Source organism: Cervus elaphus, chromosome 28, assembly GCF_910594005.1.
Source record: "Cervus elaphus chromosome 28, mCerEla1.1, whole genome shotgun sequence".
Classification (NCBI taxonomy): domain Eukaryota; kingdom Metazoa; phylum Chordata; class Mammalia; order Artiodactyla; family Cervidae; genus Cervus; species Cervus elaphus.
The window spans coordinates 15,563,637-15,580,523 of record NC_057842.1 but is presented as its reverse complement, the minus strand read 5'-3'; the positions used below and the strand labels follow the sequence as shown (position 1 = coordinate 15,580,523).

Below are 16,887 nucleotides of genomic sequence, written 5' to 3'. Positions count from 1 at the left end.
TCTCGGGAGCTTTAGGTCTATTAATCCGCAGGTGCCTAACTGTCAGAATGACACAAGGACTAACAACATTGATGAGGAACTCTATTTTTAAAAAATGACAGAAGTACAGACAAGGCAGGGGTTGGGAAGCAGAAGCATTGACTGCTTTTCAGGCCTTTAGCAGAAATGTATCAGAAATATCTCCACTCCAGCTCAGGAGAGCCCACATGGTGGAAACAGAATGGACAATCAGGCTGTGAGTCTAATCTGCTGGTTAGATTCAACTCCACTGCTGATCCCAGAGACCAAAGTCCCAATCCACCAACCTTCCTGTGTGCAGCCAGACACCAAAGGAAGAAACACAGAACTTGCCTTTGGAAGTCTCAGCCAGACTTGACGGTGGAGTTGCTCAGCATGGTCAGTGGTCGCTATGGACTCAGCCCCTCCTCCGAGCTCACATCCTCTGTCCTCACAGACACATGCACGGTTCACCACACAGAACTTTCTGGGGCACTTGTGTATACCAGAACCTGGCAGTGGCCAAATGCGAGGAGAAGACTCGGAAAAGGACACCTGCCTCTTGGGTGCTTCCCAAATGACCAAAGACCTGAAGCCTTTGATACTTTGGATTTGGAGAAGTCTTTCTAAACACGTAAAGGGAGAAAGGAGGCCCACTGGGACTAGTTGATATCCATTGGGAAAGGACGTCAGGTCCCTGCCTCACAGAAACCACCAAAGATTAGACACATACCAAGAACCAACACTTCAAAGAAAAACTTGACACATTTTAGAACAATTTTTGATGAGTGAATCCTTTTTTTTTTAATTTAAACATTGTTGATTTGTAATGAATTTTAGATTCAGGCATACAGCAAAGTGATTCTGTGATTCAGTGTCTCAGGTGCTTCCTTGCAGAAAATTCACTCGCCCTGGGCCACGCCCTCGACTCCAAACAACAACGAATAGACCTCCAAGGTCGGAGCAGCATGTGATGGTGCTTGCGGGTGGTTTTTGACTGAATAATTTATTCTAATAGGCTAGCAGAGGATCTCCAAACCCATCCTGAAACAGGAGTCCTTGCTCCCTTGAATGTGAAACAGGGCTTGGGAAGGGCAGAGGTGTGTCATGACCATTTTGTCTGCAGAGGACAAAGTGGTGCGTCGAGAGGATGCGTGGAAGCACGTCCCAGGACTCTGAGCACACGGACACAGTGACTGGACTCCTAGTCCTGCTCTTGGGGCATCGCACTGTGTCCAGCCCTGACACACGGCGAGCAGCTCCCACGTGCCCTAGGGAAGGTGACATGACCCGGACCTGGGCAGTGGGTGTGTTCCGTCCTCCCTGGCCACCGTGATTGGCTCAGGACTAGGGCAGTGAGCAATCAGGACCCAGGGCCAGGCTTGACCCTGGAATCAAGGGGCAGAGGGGCTCTGGTTCTGCCGGAAGGGGTGCGGCTGGCTGTCGTCAGGCTCCAGCAGTGGAAGGGGAGTGAGGTCGGCCTGGGGCGGTTGGTGGCCTTCCAGCTCCCGTCAGGGCAGAGCCGCCAGCCTGAGGATGAGGGCGCTGCTGAGCCCAGGGGTTGAGAGCGCCCGTTCCCGGTGTGGACCCGCAGCTCCTCCTGAGACCTGAGGGGAAACCGTCTGCTCGTGAGTCCTCTTCTGCTTGTCTGTCAGCTTGTTTGAACCTCGCTGGGTTTTCTATTCAGCTGGCTAAGTGGAGACATGGAAATGCAACTGTGTGGGTTTTGGCTGGCTTCAGGAAGAAATGCCAGATGCCGCTGGGAGACTCCAGTTGAATCTGGATGAGGTGATATCTCTTCGGGTCAGATATTAATTCTAGGATAACCCGAAGTAGTCTTCACAGGATTGAGATAGAAACCTGCTAAGGGAGCAGTCCATGTCCTCATTCTAGAGCATGAGACTGCTGCTCAGAGAAGGGGGTGACGTGGCTCCAGCAAGGAGGCGTGCACCCAGACAGAAGCCCCGGATCCTGCCGTTTGAACGCAGGGAAGCCACTGGTGTGGGTTGTCCGTGTGTCAGGGGCTAAGGCATCAGCCCATACTGGACACTGTTGGGGCCTGACTTGGTAACTGCCATGTGGTAGCTTTGAGATTTCCAAAAGCAGTTTGCGCTGAAGGGAGGAAGGGCACCTGGCTTCATCCACCCCACCACACCCTCCAGATTCCCACTGACACTGACACCTTTCTCTCGATTTCTGAGGAAGTGACAGAGTCACTCTCTCGTGACCACCTTTGCTGACTCCTGTTCACGGGCTGCCATGTGGAGCTGCCAGAGGAGAAGCCAACGGCCTTTGCTCCCGAGTGCCTCTCTTTCTGTGGACCTTGGGGGCCCTAGTCCCCACTTGCACACCACAGGCCTTTTCCACATGTTGTGGGGCCCCTCAGTCAGTTTGTATCCCTCACTGTCCTTGCCATAGCTCCCTTGAAACTCAGCTTGTGAGCTCGTTTGTCTGCAGCGTGGCCCGCCTGGCTGCCACCGGACGGACAGAGCTGACAATGAAACAACAGCTCAGATCTGACAGCTCAGAAGCTCTGTACAAAGGGGCCTGACTCTTCACAGTGGAGAGGGTTTCGTAGCCTCCAGGGTTCTGGAACCTGTGCTTGCGCCAAAGTGACTCCACAGGCGTTTGAATGCCTGGGGAGAGTCCTGGCTATAGTGGGAATGGCTCGAGTCTCCTGAGGTTCTGAAGGCCCACTGTGTGCAGGTTCACGGTGCAGAGAGAGGAGAAAGTGGAGGCCTGCCCTGGAGGTGGTGAGAGCCCATGGATGAGTCAGACAGGCAGGCGGGGCAGGATGGCACCTGAGCCGCCTTCACGAGGGGGTGGTGTGGGGCCAGAGGACGAGAAGCAGGTCTGCTCCCTCGGCTGGTGCCCAGGGCAGGTTGTCACCAGACAGAACAGTTACCATGGTGATGACCATCACTGCTGTCTGCAAAGGGTTTCCAGTGGTGCGTCTCCATTGGAGCGGTCAGGCCATCTCTAAGCTAGACTGGCCATGTGCATTGCCTCTCCTTCGTTCTTCCCATGTGTTCTCTTCTTTCCAGAACATGAATTTTCTAGAGGGTTTTTGGGTCACCAGGATGTTAGGTCATTCTCTAGCCTTGTCTCCTGAGGAATGGCTTCCTAGTTGTTGGGGTTGTTTGTTTATCCAGCTCTCTTTCTTGGCTGATTCTGTGAGTTTGTTTGTGCCACAGGAAAAGTTCAGCATTCGCGTTCTGGCTGAGATGTCATTCTTAACAACAGCAATGACTGCCTGGGGAATATGACGGCATTTGCCTAAAGGGCTTCATCTGGCCCATGATATCTTGAAAGTACCTACACCATCCTTTCAGATACTCAAAGGTACTTCAAATAAAATCAAAACAAGAATTCTCAAACGTAGCCTGGAAAATGTGGGGAGTCAGAACCAAAGGACCTCATTGTTTCACTGATAGTCATTGATGGGGACACCCAGAATATACGGAGAAATGAAGAGAAAAGGTTTCAAGTTTGTTCGTGGTCAGGGAGACGGAAGAACAGGGAGTGCTTGCCGTGAATACAGGGTTTGCTGGGAGGTGAGGCGGAAATATTCAAAGGGTCTGAAACTACAAGGTGGCCATGGTTACACAGCGCTTTGTCAGTCCTCAGTGTCCCCAGATTGCAGGCGTTTTCAATAATTGTTATGATTAGACAACGATAATTGTTAACAACAATAACAATTATTAAACAACAATAATTGTTACTATGACATTGTTATTATTAAATAAATGAATAATTTTATTCTTTCAAACTGAACCAAGAAAAGTACAGAACACAATAGAACAAATAAAAGAGCACAAAATAGGTAGAGAAAAACCAAATAAACAGACCCTCAAGGGAAGGGAAGTCAGTCTCCCCTGGGTGGGGAGCGAGTTGATGGCATCCATGGGGGGCAGACAGGGATAGCGGCTGCAGAGCCCACGGCTCCCCTGGACCTGGTGTTTCCAGAACGGGCTCTGGGTCTCTGTCCAAAAGAGGGGCCCGTTGTCCCTGCAGCGGTTGGTTAGTCATCGTGGGCGTCTGGGTGTTGAGCAGGAGCCAGGGCAGGCTCTCCCTGCAGAGGTGGTAACTCATGCCCTGACTCGGGTTCTCCTGCCAAAGCCCGAGCAGGTGCAGGTGCAGGTGGAGGTGGACGTTTGGGCCGAGGGGGAGGGACATCGGTGCCTGGGGCTGGGCGTCCTGCAGGCACAGAGGTCCGATCTGCCCAGTGTGGTGGCCAGGAACCAGCTGGCCCAGTGTCTTTGAGGCAGGATGGATCAGGTCTCGATGTCCCCTCAGTGGATCCCTGGGTCCTGCACGTGCAGCAAGCACCTCTGTAGGGACAGGTGTTGGAAATGGAGCCTGGTTGAGTTGGAAGGTCAGAGCTAGAGCTGGGAGAGAAGAAGAGACTACCCAGAGGTCTCCCTTGTCACGGGCCTAACTGGGCTCTAAAGCTTCCCAGGACTTCCAGTAGAATACCCAGCATAGGATGCCTTCTCTGACTGCAGTCTGCAAGATGGTGTGAGGCCAGCCGTTGCTCCAGGCCCAGCCCCAGCTCTGGGGGACTCCTCCCTGGGAAGCTCAGCGCCCTCCCCACACTCAGATTCCCAGCCCCGGGCTCCTCACCTCTGTGCTCTGCCGCGCTGGGCTCCAGGTCCTCGTGCTGCCTCAGAGGGAGGGGTGCTCGGGGCTCTGGGTCGGAGCCAGGTGTGCTGAGCCGCGAAGCAGCCCGAGACTGGGCCCCGCGGTGTGTCCTGGGTGGTTTCTGGGGAGGCCTTCCCCTCTTGCTCTTCACTGCCCCTTGGGCTGACCCCTCCATGGGCACGCTCACCTGGACCCTGCACTGGGCCTCACGGGCAGGGGGGTGGGGCTCCGACCCCTCCCTCGAGGAGGTGGACGGCGTGTCCCCCTCGTCGGCCACATCCGGTGGGAAGCTCTGCAATGACAGTAAGCGTCAGCCAGGCCTGCTTGGTGTTTTCCGAGCTGGGCCTGGCCAGTATGGCTGCTGCTTCTGCCCACTTGAATTTCTGGTCCCAGCGGAGATGTGTGTCTGCTCAGATACCCACCCGGGAGGAAGGAGACACCTCTTAGGGCGTCAGGTCAACCTGGGCAGTCAGCGCTGCCTGGGCTCTCCCCCTCCCACCCAGCCTGCTCTCCCCTGGGGTGGGGACGCCACCGGTGCACAGGCTTCTGACCACGCATCCTTCTGGGCTTGCTTGAGGCAGACACACCCCGAGAACCCCCCGTCCCCATTCCCAGGGAAAGGACTCGGGGTTGCCCGGGTGGGATGGGAGAGGTGGCCGGGCCCGGCCTGGGGCTCCCGGGTTACCTTCCTGTTCCTTCGGGCAAAGGGCCAGAGGCCTCCTCGGGGGGCCCTGAGCCAGCGTCGCCAGCGATCCCACACACTCTGCCTGTGAGCCCTCCCGAGGCCCCGGCCTCTGGGCAGGGGCAAACAGCAGAACATCTTGGCAGCAAGTGATCTGGCTGGGGTCTCCTCTCGCAGTGGTGCCTGGGTCCCTGGGTTCTGGGTTCTGTTGAGTTCTGTTGCCAGGAAGTGACATCATTTCTTGGGTTCGTTGCTGAGGTCCCTCACACAGAGCTCCCCAAGGGAACCTGGGTGTTTCTGAGTGTGCAACCACAGCCTTAGGCCCCGTGCGGGCACAGTGACACGCACACTGCCCAGCCCTCAGCCTTGGGGGAGGCCTGGGTTCCGCCAGGGCCTGAGCTCTGAGGACACAGCTGCTTTCAGACCAGGCTCCTCCTTCTCCGAGGTCACGTGGCCCTAGACAAGCATGTGCCCCTCAGGGTTTCCCCAGTCTTTCCATCTGCCGAGCGGGGGTCATTCTCCCATCTCCTGCCCAGATCTGTTGGCCTCCGAGACCCCCATGCCTTTCCACCTGGGGCTGGTATCACATGGAGTTTGTGCACTGAGACTTCCCAAAGGAAGGATTTAATACAGGGCTGACCTAGCACGGAATGGGGCAGAAACAGGCTCTGGGACCTAGGAAAAGACACTCCCCTTGCTGCCTTTTCAAGACCCCACCCCCCAATTGCGGGGCTGAAAGGAAGACTGGAAGGTCGCCTTCTCTTATATGAAAGAGGAGCCAACTTTCTGGTCCTCTTTTTCCATCGAGATTCTGGTTCAAGTCTCCCAGCTTGGCTTCTGTGGGTGGCTGAGCATAGAATGGCTCCCTGCATTCAGGCAACTGCTCTGAAAATGCAACCATGGATGCAATTATGTACAGCACTTCTGTTCAAAATGGCTATACATGTTAAGAAGTCGTGATATCCTTCAGTAGATGAATGTGTAGGTCAATTGGATTACATCCAAGTCACTGGGGGCAGAACATGTCATCCTAAGATGTGTCTCCGACATCGGGTGAGTTTGCTGTGTTTAATTCAATAAAATAAAAAAAGAGAAAACCTGAGTAGAAGTTGCCCTTCTTGATTTTAAGATTTATTAATTGATTGTTGGCCGTGCTAAGGCTTCATTGCTTTGAGAGGGCTTCCTCTAGTTCTGGTGAGTGGGGCTCCTCTTGTTGCAGAGCACGTGTCCAGGTGTCCAGGCTTCAGTCGTTGTGCTGCATGTGTTTAGCAGTTGTGACTCCCAGGCTGTAGAGCGCTGGCTCAGTGCGTGTGGTGGATGAGTTTAGCTCCTCTGAGGCATGTGAGATACGCCTGGACAGAGAACCAAACCCGTATCCCATGCGTTAGCAGGCAGCTCCTTAACCGGTAGAACACCAGGGGAGCCCGAGGTTGCCCTTTTGTGCGTTCCGTTTCCGTTTAGTAGGGAAGTCTCTGTTTGTAAGGGTACGTCCCTCTTTGCACCTGAAATAGGATAGTTCCATCTGAAGGAACTCTTCTCAGTGAAGAGGTCCCGGCATAAGTCTGCAGAGAATCATATGCTTGTTTACTGTGCTTTCCATGATAACCTGCCATAACTGGCCTCCCCGCTTCCCCCAAGGTCTTTGCTATGTTTTGAGCTGTAGACGGTATTTACGCTGATGGCTTCGGTCACTGCAGGAAGTGACTCTGTTTCCTTGGCCTCTTCCCCACATGCAAGATATACATGTTATTCAACTTCTGTTTCTCTCCTGATATTTTGGCTTTCATGATGGAGAAGGAAGGCTCAACCAAGAACCAAAAGGGCAGAGGGAAATTGTGTTTCCTCCTATACGCATGCAAAGGAATAATACTCAACAGTGGACAGGAGTGAAAAGTCAGCCCTTGAAAGACAGGGATAAATGTTCGATGCATGTGGCTAAGTGAAAGAATGCAGTCTGAAGAGGCTGAGTACAGTATGACCCCTTGATGACATTCTTGGAACGGGAAATCTCCACAGATGTGAAAGAGATCCTGGGGTGGGGAAGTTGAACTGATCCTTCAGATGGATTCCTGTTAATATGCGTTTGCTGAACAGATCGATTCATATAGTCCAAGGGGTCAATCATGATCTATTCAAATTTCCTTTTTTAGGCTATCGGAGTGCACAGAATGGAATGCCAAATACCACAGAATCAAACTGTATTAGAAATGCATGGAAAAACTTCACCATAGGGGATGAGGTAACGGTGCTGACCTAAATGAACTTTAGAAATGAAGAGACTCTCTAGACTAAAGGCAAAATGGACCGTACCTAAGCAGTAGGCTTTGTTTTCTGGAGTTCTGTCCAGAGTGTGAAAGTGAAAGTCACTCAGTTGTGTCTGTCTCTTTGTGACCCTATGGATAGTCCAAGGAGTTCTCCAGGCAAGAGTGCTGGAGTGGGTAGCCTTTCCCTTCTCCAGGGGATCTTCCCACCCCAGGGATCGAACCCAGGTCTCCCACACTGCAGGCGGATTCTTTACGAGCTGAGCCACAAGGGAAGTGTAGTAGCTGACCCTTCTGAAACCACTGTGTATGTAATCTGGAAAGATCCAATGCACAAACAAATGGCAGATGGTGGGAGCCTGGTTCTCACTGTGGGAGTGGAAGTTATGGATAAGGAAAGGGAGATAAGATATACAGAGAAGCCCTCCACATCCTAGCTTTATGCTTCCTGGGAGGATGGTGTGGGGAGTTGACTACCTGGGGAAATGCACAGACCTTCATGGCTGGAATGCCATGCAGAAGTAGTAAGCTCACGCTTCCCCTGTGTTAGCTACTACATTTCCCTTGTGGCTCAGCTGGTAAAGAATCCACCTGCAATGCGGGAGACCTGGGTGCCATCCCTGGGTTGGGAAGATGCCCTGGAGTAGGGAAAGGCTACCGACTCCAGTAGCATGAAGTCAGGCAATGGCAGTGAAAGAGTTGAATCCTAACCAGTAGACCAGTGGTCAGTGAGAAGGCCCTGGCTGAGTGGCTTTGTAGAAATGAATTTCCACAAAGAAGCAGAAAGGATTGAAACAAGTCAAGTGTTTATTAAGTGGAAAGACCGTCTGTGTGAATAGACAAAACCGTGCGCTCAGAAAGAGATGTCCCCATTGCGGTGGCTTAAATCACTCACATGCAGTGTTTCTTTCAGGTTTCCTCTGGCCCACCATCTTGCTCTGTCTGGTTCTGAGTCTGTATTTGGTTTCTCTCCGGTTCCTTCCCATGTGTGTGCATCACTTAGCCAAGGCAGGTTCTAGCAAGGAAGCCTAAGGGGAGTTGATGTCACTGACTGACTGTAGGGTGGCGCCCTCTCGTCCTTTGACCCTTGGGAGCTTTTCTGCACCTGTGTAGTCGAACAGGTCTCCTCGACCCTGACAATGAGGACTCTATGGTCTTTCGTCAGTTCTCTGGACAGGGATCGGGTCCTATTGCCTCCTGCTATTGTCTTCATCTTACTGTGTCTGTCCACATGGGAGGGCCTCCAGGTTCTCAGCCTGGGGCCTATGTCTCTTCTGCCTCATTTCCAGCTAGTGTGGGTGGAAGGATGGGGTGTGAGGTGACTCCATCTGCATGGCACTCCAGGTATGAAGATCTGTGCATTTCCCCAGGTCGTCGACTCCCCACACCATCCTCGCAGGAAGTCTAGATCCAGGATGTGGAGGGTTTCTCTATATCTCTTTTGTCCCCTTGCTACTCTATAACTGCCACTCCCACAGGCAGGAACCAGGCTTCCACCATCTGCCATTTATCTGTGCATTGGACCTTTCCAGATGACATAAACAGTGGTTTCAGAAGTGTCAGCTACTACACTTCCCTTGTGGCTCAGCTGGTCAAGTATCCACCTGCAATGCGGGAGGCATGGGTTCAATCCCTGGGTTGGGAAGAGGCCCTGCAGGAGGGAAAAGCTACCCACTCCAGTGTTCTGGCCTAGAGAGCTCCATGGACTATAGCGTCAACGGGGCCACAAAGACTGAGACAGGACAGAATGACTTTCACTTTCACACTCTGGAAAGGACTCCATCAAACAAAGCCTCCTGCTTCTGTATGTTCCATTTTGCCCTTAGTTCAGAGAGTCTGTTCATTGCTAACGTTCACTTAGGTCAGCATCTTTTGCCCCATCCCCTACTGTGAGGTTTTTCCATGCATTTCTAATACAGTTAGATTCTGTCATATTTGGAATTCCATTCTGTGACACTCTTATAGCCTAAAGAAGTACATTCGAGTAGATGATGATTGACCCCTTGGACTATACAGATCGATATGCTTAGCGAATGCATATGAACAGGAATCCATCTAAAGGATCTCTTGAGAAATCTGTATGCACGTCAGGAAGCAACAGTTCGATGTGGACATGGAGCAACAGACTGGTTCCAAATAGGGAAAGGAGTACTTCAAGGCTCTATCTGGTCACCCTGCTTATTTAACTTACATGCAGAGGACATCATGAGAAAAGCTGGGCTGGAGGAAGCACAAGCTGGAATCTAGATTGCTGGGAGAAATATCAATAACCGCAGGTATGCAGATGACACCACCCTTATGGCAGAAAGTGAAGAAGAACTAAAGAGCCTCTTGATGAAAGTGAAAGAGGAGAGTGGAAAAGCTGGCTCAATGCTCAACATCCAGAACACTCAGATTTTGGCATCTGGTCCCATGACTTCATGGCAGATAATGGGGAAGGAAACAGGGGAAACAGTGGCTGACTTTATTTTTCTGGGCTCCAAAATCACCGCAGATGGTGATTGGAGCCATGAAATGAAAAGACGCTTACTCCTTGGAAGGAAAGTTATGACCCACCTAGAGAGCATCTTAAAAAGCAGAGACATGACTTTGTCAAGAAAGGTCCATCTTGTCAAGGCGATGGTTTTTCCAGTGGTCATGTATGGATGACAAAGTTGGACTAGAAGGAAAGTTGAGCGCCGAAGAATTGATGCTTTTGAGCCTGGGGAGAAGACTCTGGAGAGTCTCTTGGACTGCAAGGAGACCCAACCAGTCCATCCTAAAGGAGACCAGTCCTGGGTGTTCATTGGAAGGACTGATGTTGAAGCTGAAACTCCAATCCTTTGTCCACCTGATGCGAAGAGCTCTGACTCATTGGAAAAGGCCCTGATGCTGGGAAAGATCGAAGGCAGGAGGAGAGGGGGACGACAGAGCATGAGATGGTTGGATGGCATCATTGACTCGATGGACATGGGTTTGGGTGGAGTCCGGGAGTTGGTGATGGACAGGGAGGCCTGGCGTGCTGTGATTCATGGGGTCGCAGAGTTGGACATGACTGAGCGACTGAACTTCTAAATGCATCCAAAGGAATGAAATACCTTGAAATCAATTTCAACCAGGAGCTGAAAGACTTGCACAGAGTCCTGGATTCTGAGGTGGGAATTCTGGGTTGATATCCCCGCTCACTTGCTAACCTGCTGAGTGACCCTGGGCAAATGAGACAATGATCTGAGGCTCAACCATTTCAACTGCAAGATGGACACAAAACCAGTACCTCCTTGCCAGGGTTGTGAAACTAAAGGGAAATGCTTATTTAGACCAGGGGATTGGAGGGTCTCCAGCAGCCTCTCCTTGTGTCCAACTTCTCTGGACCTGTGCTCTCCTCATCCTGTGGGCAAGGGTCACGTGTGGAGCTGGGGAGCCAGATGGGGCTGGTCGAGGACCAGGACGAAAATGATAGTCGTCGTGGGTCAGGGAAGGAGGCCAGCTCCTTTCCAGATCTCAGAGTGGGGCCTAAACCAGGGAGCGGGGGATGCAAGATCAGAAGCGATAACGGAACCCCCACCGCAGGGCCGGCCTCTTCCTGGCAAGGACCTTCTCTCTGGTCCAGGCTCCAGTGTGATGTGGTGCTGCTCCCTGAGTTCTCCATGTGTCCAGCAGGCCAAGAGCTCTCGGGAGCTTTAGGTCTATTAATCCGCAGGTGCCTAACTGTCAGAATGACACAAGGACTAACAACATTGATGAGGAACTCTATTTTTAAAAAATGACAGAAGTACAGACAAGGCAGGGGTTGGGAAGCAGAAGCATTGACTGCTTTTCAGGCCTTTAGCAGAAATGTATCAGAAATATCTCCACTCCAGCTCAGGAGAGCCCACATGGTGGAAACAGAATGGACAATCAGGCTGTGAGTCTAATCTGCTGGTTAGATTCAACTCCACTGCTGATCCCAGAGACCAAAGTCCCAATCCACCAACCTTCCTGTGTGCAGCCAGACACCAAAGGAAGAAACACAGAACTTGCCTTTGGAAGTCTCAGCCAGACTTGACGGTGGAGTTGCTCAGCATGGTCAGTGGTCGCTATGGACTCAGCCCCTCCTCCGAGCTCACATCCTCTGTCCTCACAGACACATGCACGGTTCACCACACAGAACTTTCTGGGGCACTTGTGTATACCAGAACCTGGCAGTGGCCAAATGCGAGGAGAAGACTCGGAAAAGGACACCTGCCTCTTGGGTGCTTCCCAAATGACCAAAGACCTGAAGCCTTTGATACTTTGGATTTGGAGAAGTCTTTCTAAACACGTAAAGGGAGAAAGGAGGCCCACTGGGACTAGTTGATATCCATTGGGAAAGGACGTCAGGTCCCTGCCTCACAGAAACCACCAAAGATTAGACACATACCAAGAACCAACACTTCAAAGAAAAACTTGACACATTTTAGAACAATTTTTGATGAGTGAATCCTTTTTTTTTTAATTTAAACATTGTTGATTTGTAATGAATTTTAGATTCAGGCATACAGCAAAGTGATTCTGTGATTCAGTGTCTCAGGTGCTTCCTTGCAGAAAATTCACTCGCCCTGGGCCACGCCCTCGACTCCAAACAACAACGAATAGACCTCCAAGGTCGGAGCAGCATGTGATGGTGCTTGCGGGTGGTTTTTGACTGAATAATTTATTCTAATAGGCTAGCAGAGGATCTCCAAACCCATCCTGAAACAGGAGTCCTTGCTCCCTTGAATGTGAAACAGGGCTTGGGAAGGGCAGAGGTGTGTCATGACCATTTTGTCTGCAGAGGACAAAGTGGTGCGTCGAGAGGATGCGTGGAAGCACGTCCCAGGACTCTGAGCACACGGACACAGTGACTGGACTCCTAGTCCTGCTCTTGGGGCATCGCACTGTGTCCAGCCCTGACACACGGCGAGCAGCTCCCACGTGCCCTAGGGAAGGTGACATGACCCGGACCTGGGCAGTGGGTGTGTTCCGTCCTCCCTGGCCACCGTGATTGGCTCAGGACTAGGGCAGTGAGCAATCAGGACCCAGGGCCAGGCTTGACCCTGGAATCAAGGGGCAGAGGGGCTCTGGTTCTGCCGGAAGGGGTGCGGCTGGCTGTCGTCAGGCTCCAGCAGTGGAAGGGGAGTGAGGTCGGCCTGGGGCGGTTGGTGGCCTTCCAGCTCCCGTCAGGGCAGAGCCGCCAGCCTGAGGATGAGGGCGCTGCTGAGCCCAGGGGTTGAGAGCGCCCGTTCCCGGTGTGGACCCGCAGCTCCTCCTGAGACCTGAGGGGAAACCGTCTGCTCGTGAGTCCTCTTCTGCTTGTCTGTCAGCTTGTTTGAACCTCGCTGGGTTTTCTATTCAGCTGGCTAAGTGGAGACATGGAAATGCAACTGTGTGGGTTTTGGCTGGCTTCAGGAAGAAATGCCAGATGCCGCTGGGAGACTCCAGTTGAATCTGGATGAGGTGATATCTCTTCGGGTCAGATATTAATTCTAGGATAACCCGAAGTAGTCTTCACAGGATTGAGATAGAAACCTGCTAAGGGAGCAGTCCATGTCCTCATTCTAGAGCATGAGACTGCTGCTCAGAGAAGGGGGTGACGTGGCTCCAGCAAGGAGGCGTGCACCCAGACAGAAGCCCCGGATCCTGCCGTTTGAACGCAGGGAAGCCACTGGTGTGGGTTGTCCGTGTGTCAGGGGCTAAGGCATCAGCCCATACTGGACACTGTTGGGGCCTGACTTGGTAACTGCCATGTGGTAGCTTTGAGATTTCCAAAAGCAGTTTGCGCTGAAGGGAGGAAGGGCACCTGGCTTCATCCACCCCACCACACCCTCCAGATTCCCACTGACACTGACACCTTTCTCTCGATTTCTGAGGAAGTGACAGAGTCACTCTCTCGTGACCACCTTTGCTGACTCCTGTTCACGGGCTGCCATGTGGAGCTGCCAGAGGAGAAGCCAACGGCCTTTGCTCCCGAGTGCCTCTCTTTCTGTGGACCTTGGGGGCCCTAGTCCCCACTTGCACACCACAGGCCTTTTCCACATGTTGTGGGGCCCCTCAGTCAGTTTGTATCCCTCACTGTCCTTGCCATAGCTCCCTTGAAACTCAGCTTGTGAGCTCGTTTGTCTGCAGCGTGGCCCGCCTGGCTGCCACCGGACGGACAGAGCTGACAATGAAACAACAGCTCAGATCTGACAGCTCAGAAGCTCTGTACAAAGGGGCCTGACTCTTCACAGTGGAGAGGGTTTCGTAGCCTCCAGGGTTCTGGAACCTGTGCTTGCGCCAAAGTGACTCCACAGGCGTTTGAATGCCTGGGGAGAGTCCTGGCTATAGTGGGAATGGCTCGAGTCTCCTGAGGTTCTGAAGGCCCACTGTGTGCAGGTTCACGGTGCAGAGAGAGGAGAAAGTGGAGGCCTGCCCTGGAGGTGGTGAGAGCCCATGGATGAGTCAGACAGGCAGGCGGGGCAGGATGGCACCTGAGCCGCCTTCACGAGGGGGTGGTGTGGCGCCAGAGGACGAGAAGCAGGTCTGCTCCCTCGGCTGGTGCCCAGGGCAGGTTGTCACCAGACAGAACAGTTACCATGGTGATGACCATCACTGCTGTCTGCAAAGGGTTTCCAGTGGTGCGTCTCCATTGGAGCGGTCAGGCCATCTCTAAGCTAGACTGGCCATGTGCATTGCCTCTCCTTCGTTCTTCCCATGTGTTCTCTTCTTTCCAGAACATGAATTTTCTAGAGGGTTTTTGGGTCACCAGGATGTTAGGTCATTCTCTAGCCTTGTCTCCTGAGGAATGGCTTCCTAGTTGTTGGGGTTCTTTGTTTATCCAGCTCTCTTTCTTGGCTGATTCTGTGACTTTGTGCCACAGGAAAAGTTCAGCATTCGCGTTCTGGCTGAGATGTCATTCTTAACAACAGCAATGACTGCCTGGGGAATATGACGGCATTTGCCTAAAGGACTTCATCTGGCCCATGATATCTTGAAAGTACCTACACCATCCTTTCAGATACTCAAAGGTACTTCAAATAAAATCAAAACAAGAATTCTCAAACGTAGCCTGGAAAATGTGGGGAGTCAGAACAAAAGGACCTCATTGTTTCACTGATAGTCATTGATGGGGACACCCAGAATATACGGAGAAATGAAGAGAAAAGGTTTCAAGTTTGTTCGTGGTCAGGGAGACGGAAGAACAGGGAGTGCTTGCCGTGAATACAGGGTTTGCTGGGAGGTGAGGCGGAAATCTTCAAAGGGTCTGAAACTACAAGGTGGCCATGGTTACACAGCGCTTTGTCGGTCCTCAGTGTCCCCAGATTGCAGCCGTTTTCAATAATTGTTATTATTAGACAATGATAATTGTTAACAATAACAATTATTAAACAACAATAATTGTTACTATGACATTGTTATTATTAAATAAATGAATAATTTTATTCTTTCAAACTGAACCAAGAAAAGTACAGAACACCATAGAACAAGTAAAAGAGCACAAAATAGGTAGAGAAAAACCAAATAAACAGACCCTCAAGGGAAGGGAAGTCAGTCTCCCCTGGGTGGGGAGCGAGTTGATGGCATCCATGGGGGGCAGACAGGGATAGCGGCTGCAGAGCCCACGGCTCCCCTGGACCTGGTGTTTCCAGAACGGGCTCTGGGTCTCTGTCCAAAAGAGGGGCCCGTTGTCCCTGCAGCGGTTGGTCAGTCATCGTGGGCGTCTGGGTGTTGAGCAGGAGCCAGGGCAGGCTCTCCCTGCAGAGGTGGTAACTCATGCCCTGACTCGGGTTCTCCTGCCAAAGCCCGAGCGGGTGCAGGTGCAGGTGGAGGTGGACGTTTGGGCCGAGGGGGAGGGACATCGGTGCCTGGGGCTGGGCGTCCTGCAGGCACAGAGGTCCGATCTGCCCAGTGTGGTGGCCAGGAACCAGCTGGCCCAGTGTCTTTGAGGCAGGATGGATCAGGTCTCGATGTCCCCTCAGTGGATCCCTGGGTCCTGCACGTGCAGCAAGCACCTCTGTAGGGACAGGTGTTGGAAATGGAGCCTGGTTGAGTTGGAAGGTCAGAGCTAGAGCTGGGAGAGAAGAAGAGATTACCCAGAGGTCTCCCTTGTCACGGGCCTAACTGGGCTCTAAAGCTTCCCAGGACTTCCAGTAGAATACCCAGCATAGGATGCCTTCTCTGACTGCAGTCTGCAAGATGGTGTGAGGCCAGCCGTTGCTCCAGGCCCAGCCCCAGCTCTGGGGGACTCCTCCCTGGGAAGCTCAGCGCCCTCCCCACACACTCAGATTCCCAGCCCCGGGCTCCTCACCTCTGTGCTCTGCCGCGCTGGGCTCCAGGTCCTCATGCTGCCTCAGAGGGAGGGGTGCTCGGGGCTCTGGGTCGGAGCCAGGTGTGCTGAGCCGCGAAGCAGCCCGAGACTGGGCCCCGCGGTGTGTCCTGGGTGGTTTCTGGGGAGGCCTTCCCCTCTTGCTCTTCACTGCCCCTTGGGCTGACCCCTCCATGGGCACGCTCACCTGGACCCTGCACTGGGCCTCACGGGCAGGGGGGTGGGGCTCCGACCCCTCCCTCGAGGAGGTGGACGGCGTGTCCCCCTCGTCGGCCACATCCGGTGGGAAGCTCTGCAATGACAGTAAGCGTCAGCCAGGCCTGCTTGGTGTTTTCCGAGCTGGGCCTGGCCAGTATGGCTGCTGCTTCTGCCCACTTGAATTTCTGGTCCCAGCGGAGATGTGTGTCTGCTCAGATACCCACCCGGGAGGAAGGAGACACCTCTTAGGGCGTCAGGTCAACCTGGGCAGTCAGCGCTGCCTGGGCTCTCCCCCTCCCGCCCAGCCTGCTCTCCCCTGGGGTGGGGACGCCACCGGTGCACAGGCTTCTGACCGCACATCCTTCTGGGCTGGCTTGAGGCAGACACACCCCGAGAACCCCCCGTCCCCATTCCCAGGGAAAGGACTCGGGGTTGCCCGGGTGGGATGGGAGAGGTGGCCGGGCCCGGCCTGGGGCTCCCGGGTTACCTTCCTGTTCCTTCGGGCAAAGGGCCAGAGGCCTCCTCGGGGGGCCCTGAGCCAGCGTCGCCAGCGATCCCACACACTCTGCCTGTGAGCCCTCCCGAGGCCCCGGCCTCTGGGCAGGGGCAAACAGCAGAACATCTTGGCAGCAAGTGATCTGGCTGGGGTCTCCTCTCGCAGTGGTGCCTGGGTCCCTGGGTTCTGGGTTCTGTTGAGTTCTGTTGCCAGGAAGTGACATCATTTCTTGGGTTCGTTGCTGAGGTCCCTCACACAGAGCTCCCCAAGGGAACCTGGGTGTTTCTGAGTGTGCAACCACAGCCTTAGGCCCCGTGCGGGCACAGTGACA

At 53.3% G+C, this 16,887-nt stretch overlaps 1 protein-coding gene across 1 annotated transcript; it reads right to left on the bottom strand.

The window, feature by feature from the left end:
• Window positions 1–1,360: 1,360 nt before the first annotated feature.
• Window positions 1,361–5,622, bottom strand: LOC122685226. The gene is made up of 5 exons (XM_043889814.1): window positions 5,324–5,622; window positions 4,826–4,930; window positions 4,621–4,684; window positions 3,938–4,385; window positions 1,361–1,604 (listed from the first exon to the last, which is right to left on the bottom strand). The coding sequence occupies exons 1-5, from the start codon at window positions 5,456–5,458 to the stop codon at window positions 1,361–1,363; spliced, it is 996 nt and encodes a 331-aa protein (XP_043745749.1). The 5' UTR covers window positions 5,459–5,622.
• Between the last annotated feature and the right edge of the window lie 11,265 nt (window positions 5,623–16,887).

Coding starts and splice junctions, on each gene's coding strand:
- LOC122685226 (XM_043889814.1), bottom strand. CDS start 5,458: ATGTTCTGCTGTTTGCCCCTGCCCAGAGGCCGGGGCCTCGGGAGGGCT. Junction 4,931..5,323: donor TTGCCCGAAGGAACAGGAAG/GTAACCCGGGAG, acceptor CTGTCATTGCAG/AGCTTCCCACCGGATGTGGC. Junction 1,605..3,937: donor ACACCAGGTCCAGGGGAGCC/GTGGGCTCTGCA, acceptor GTTTCCCCTCAG/GTCTCAGGAGGAGCTGCGGG.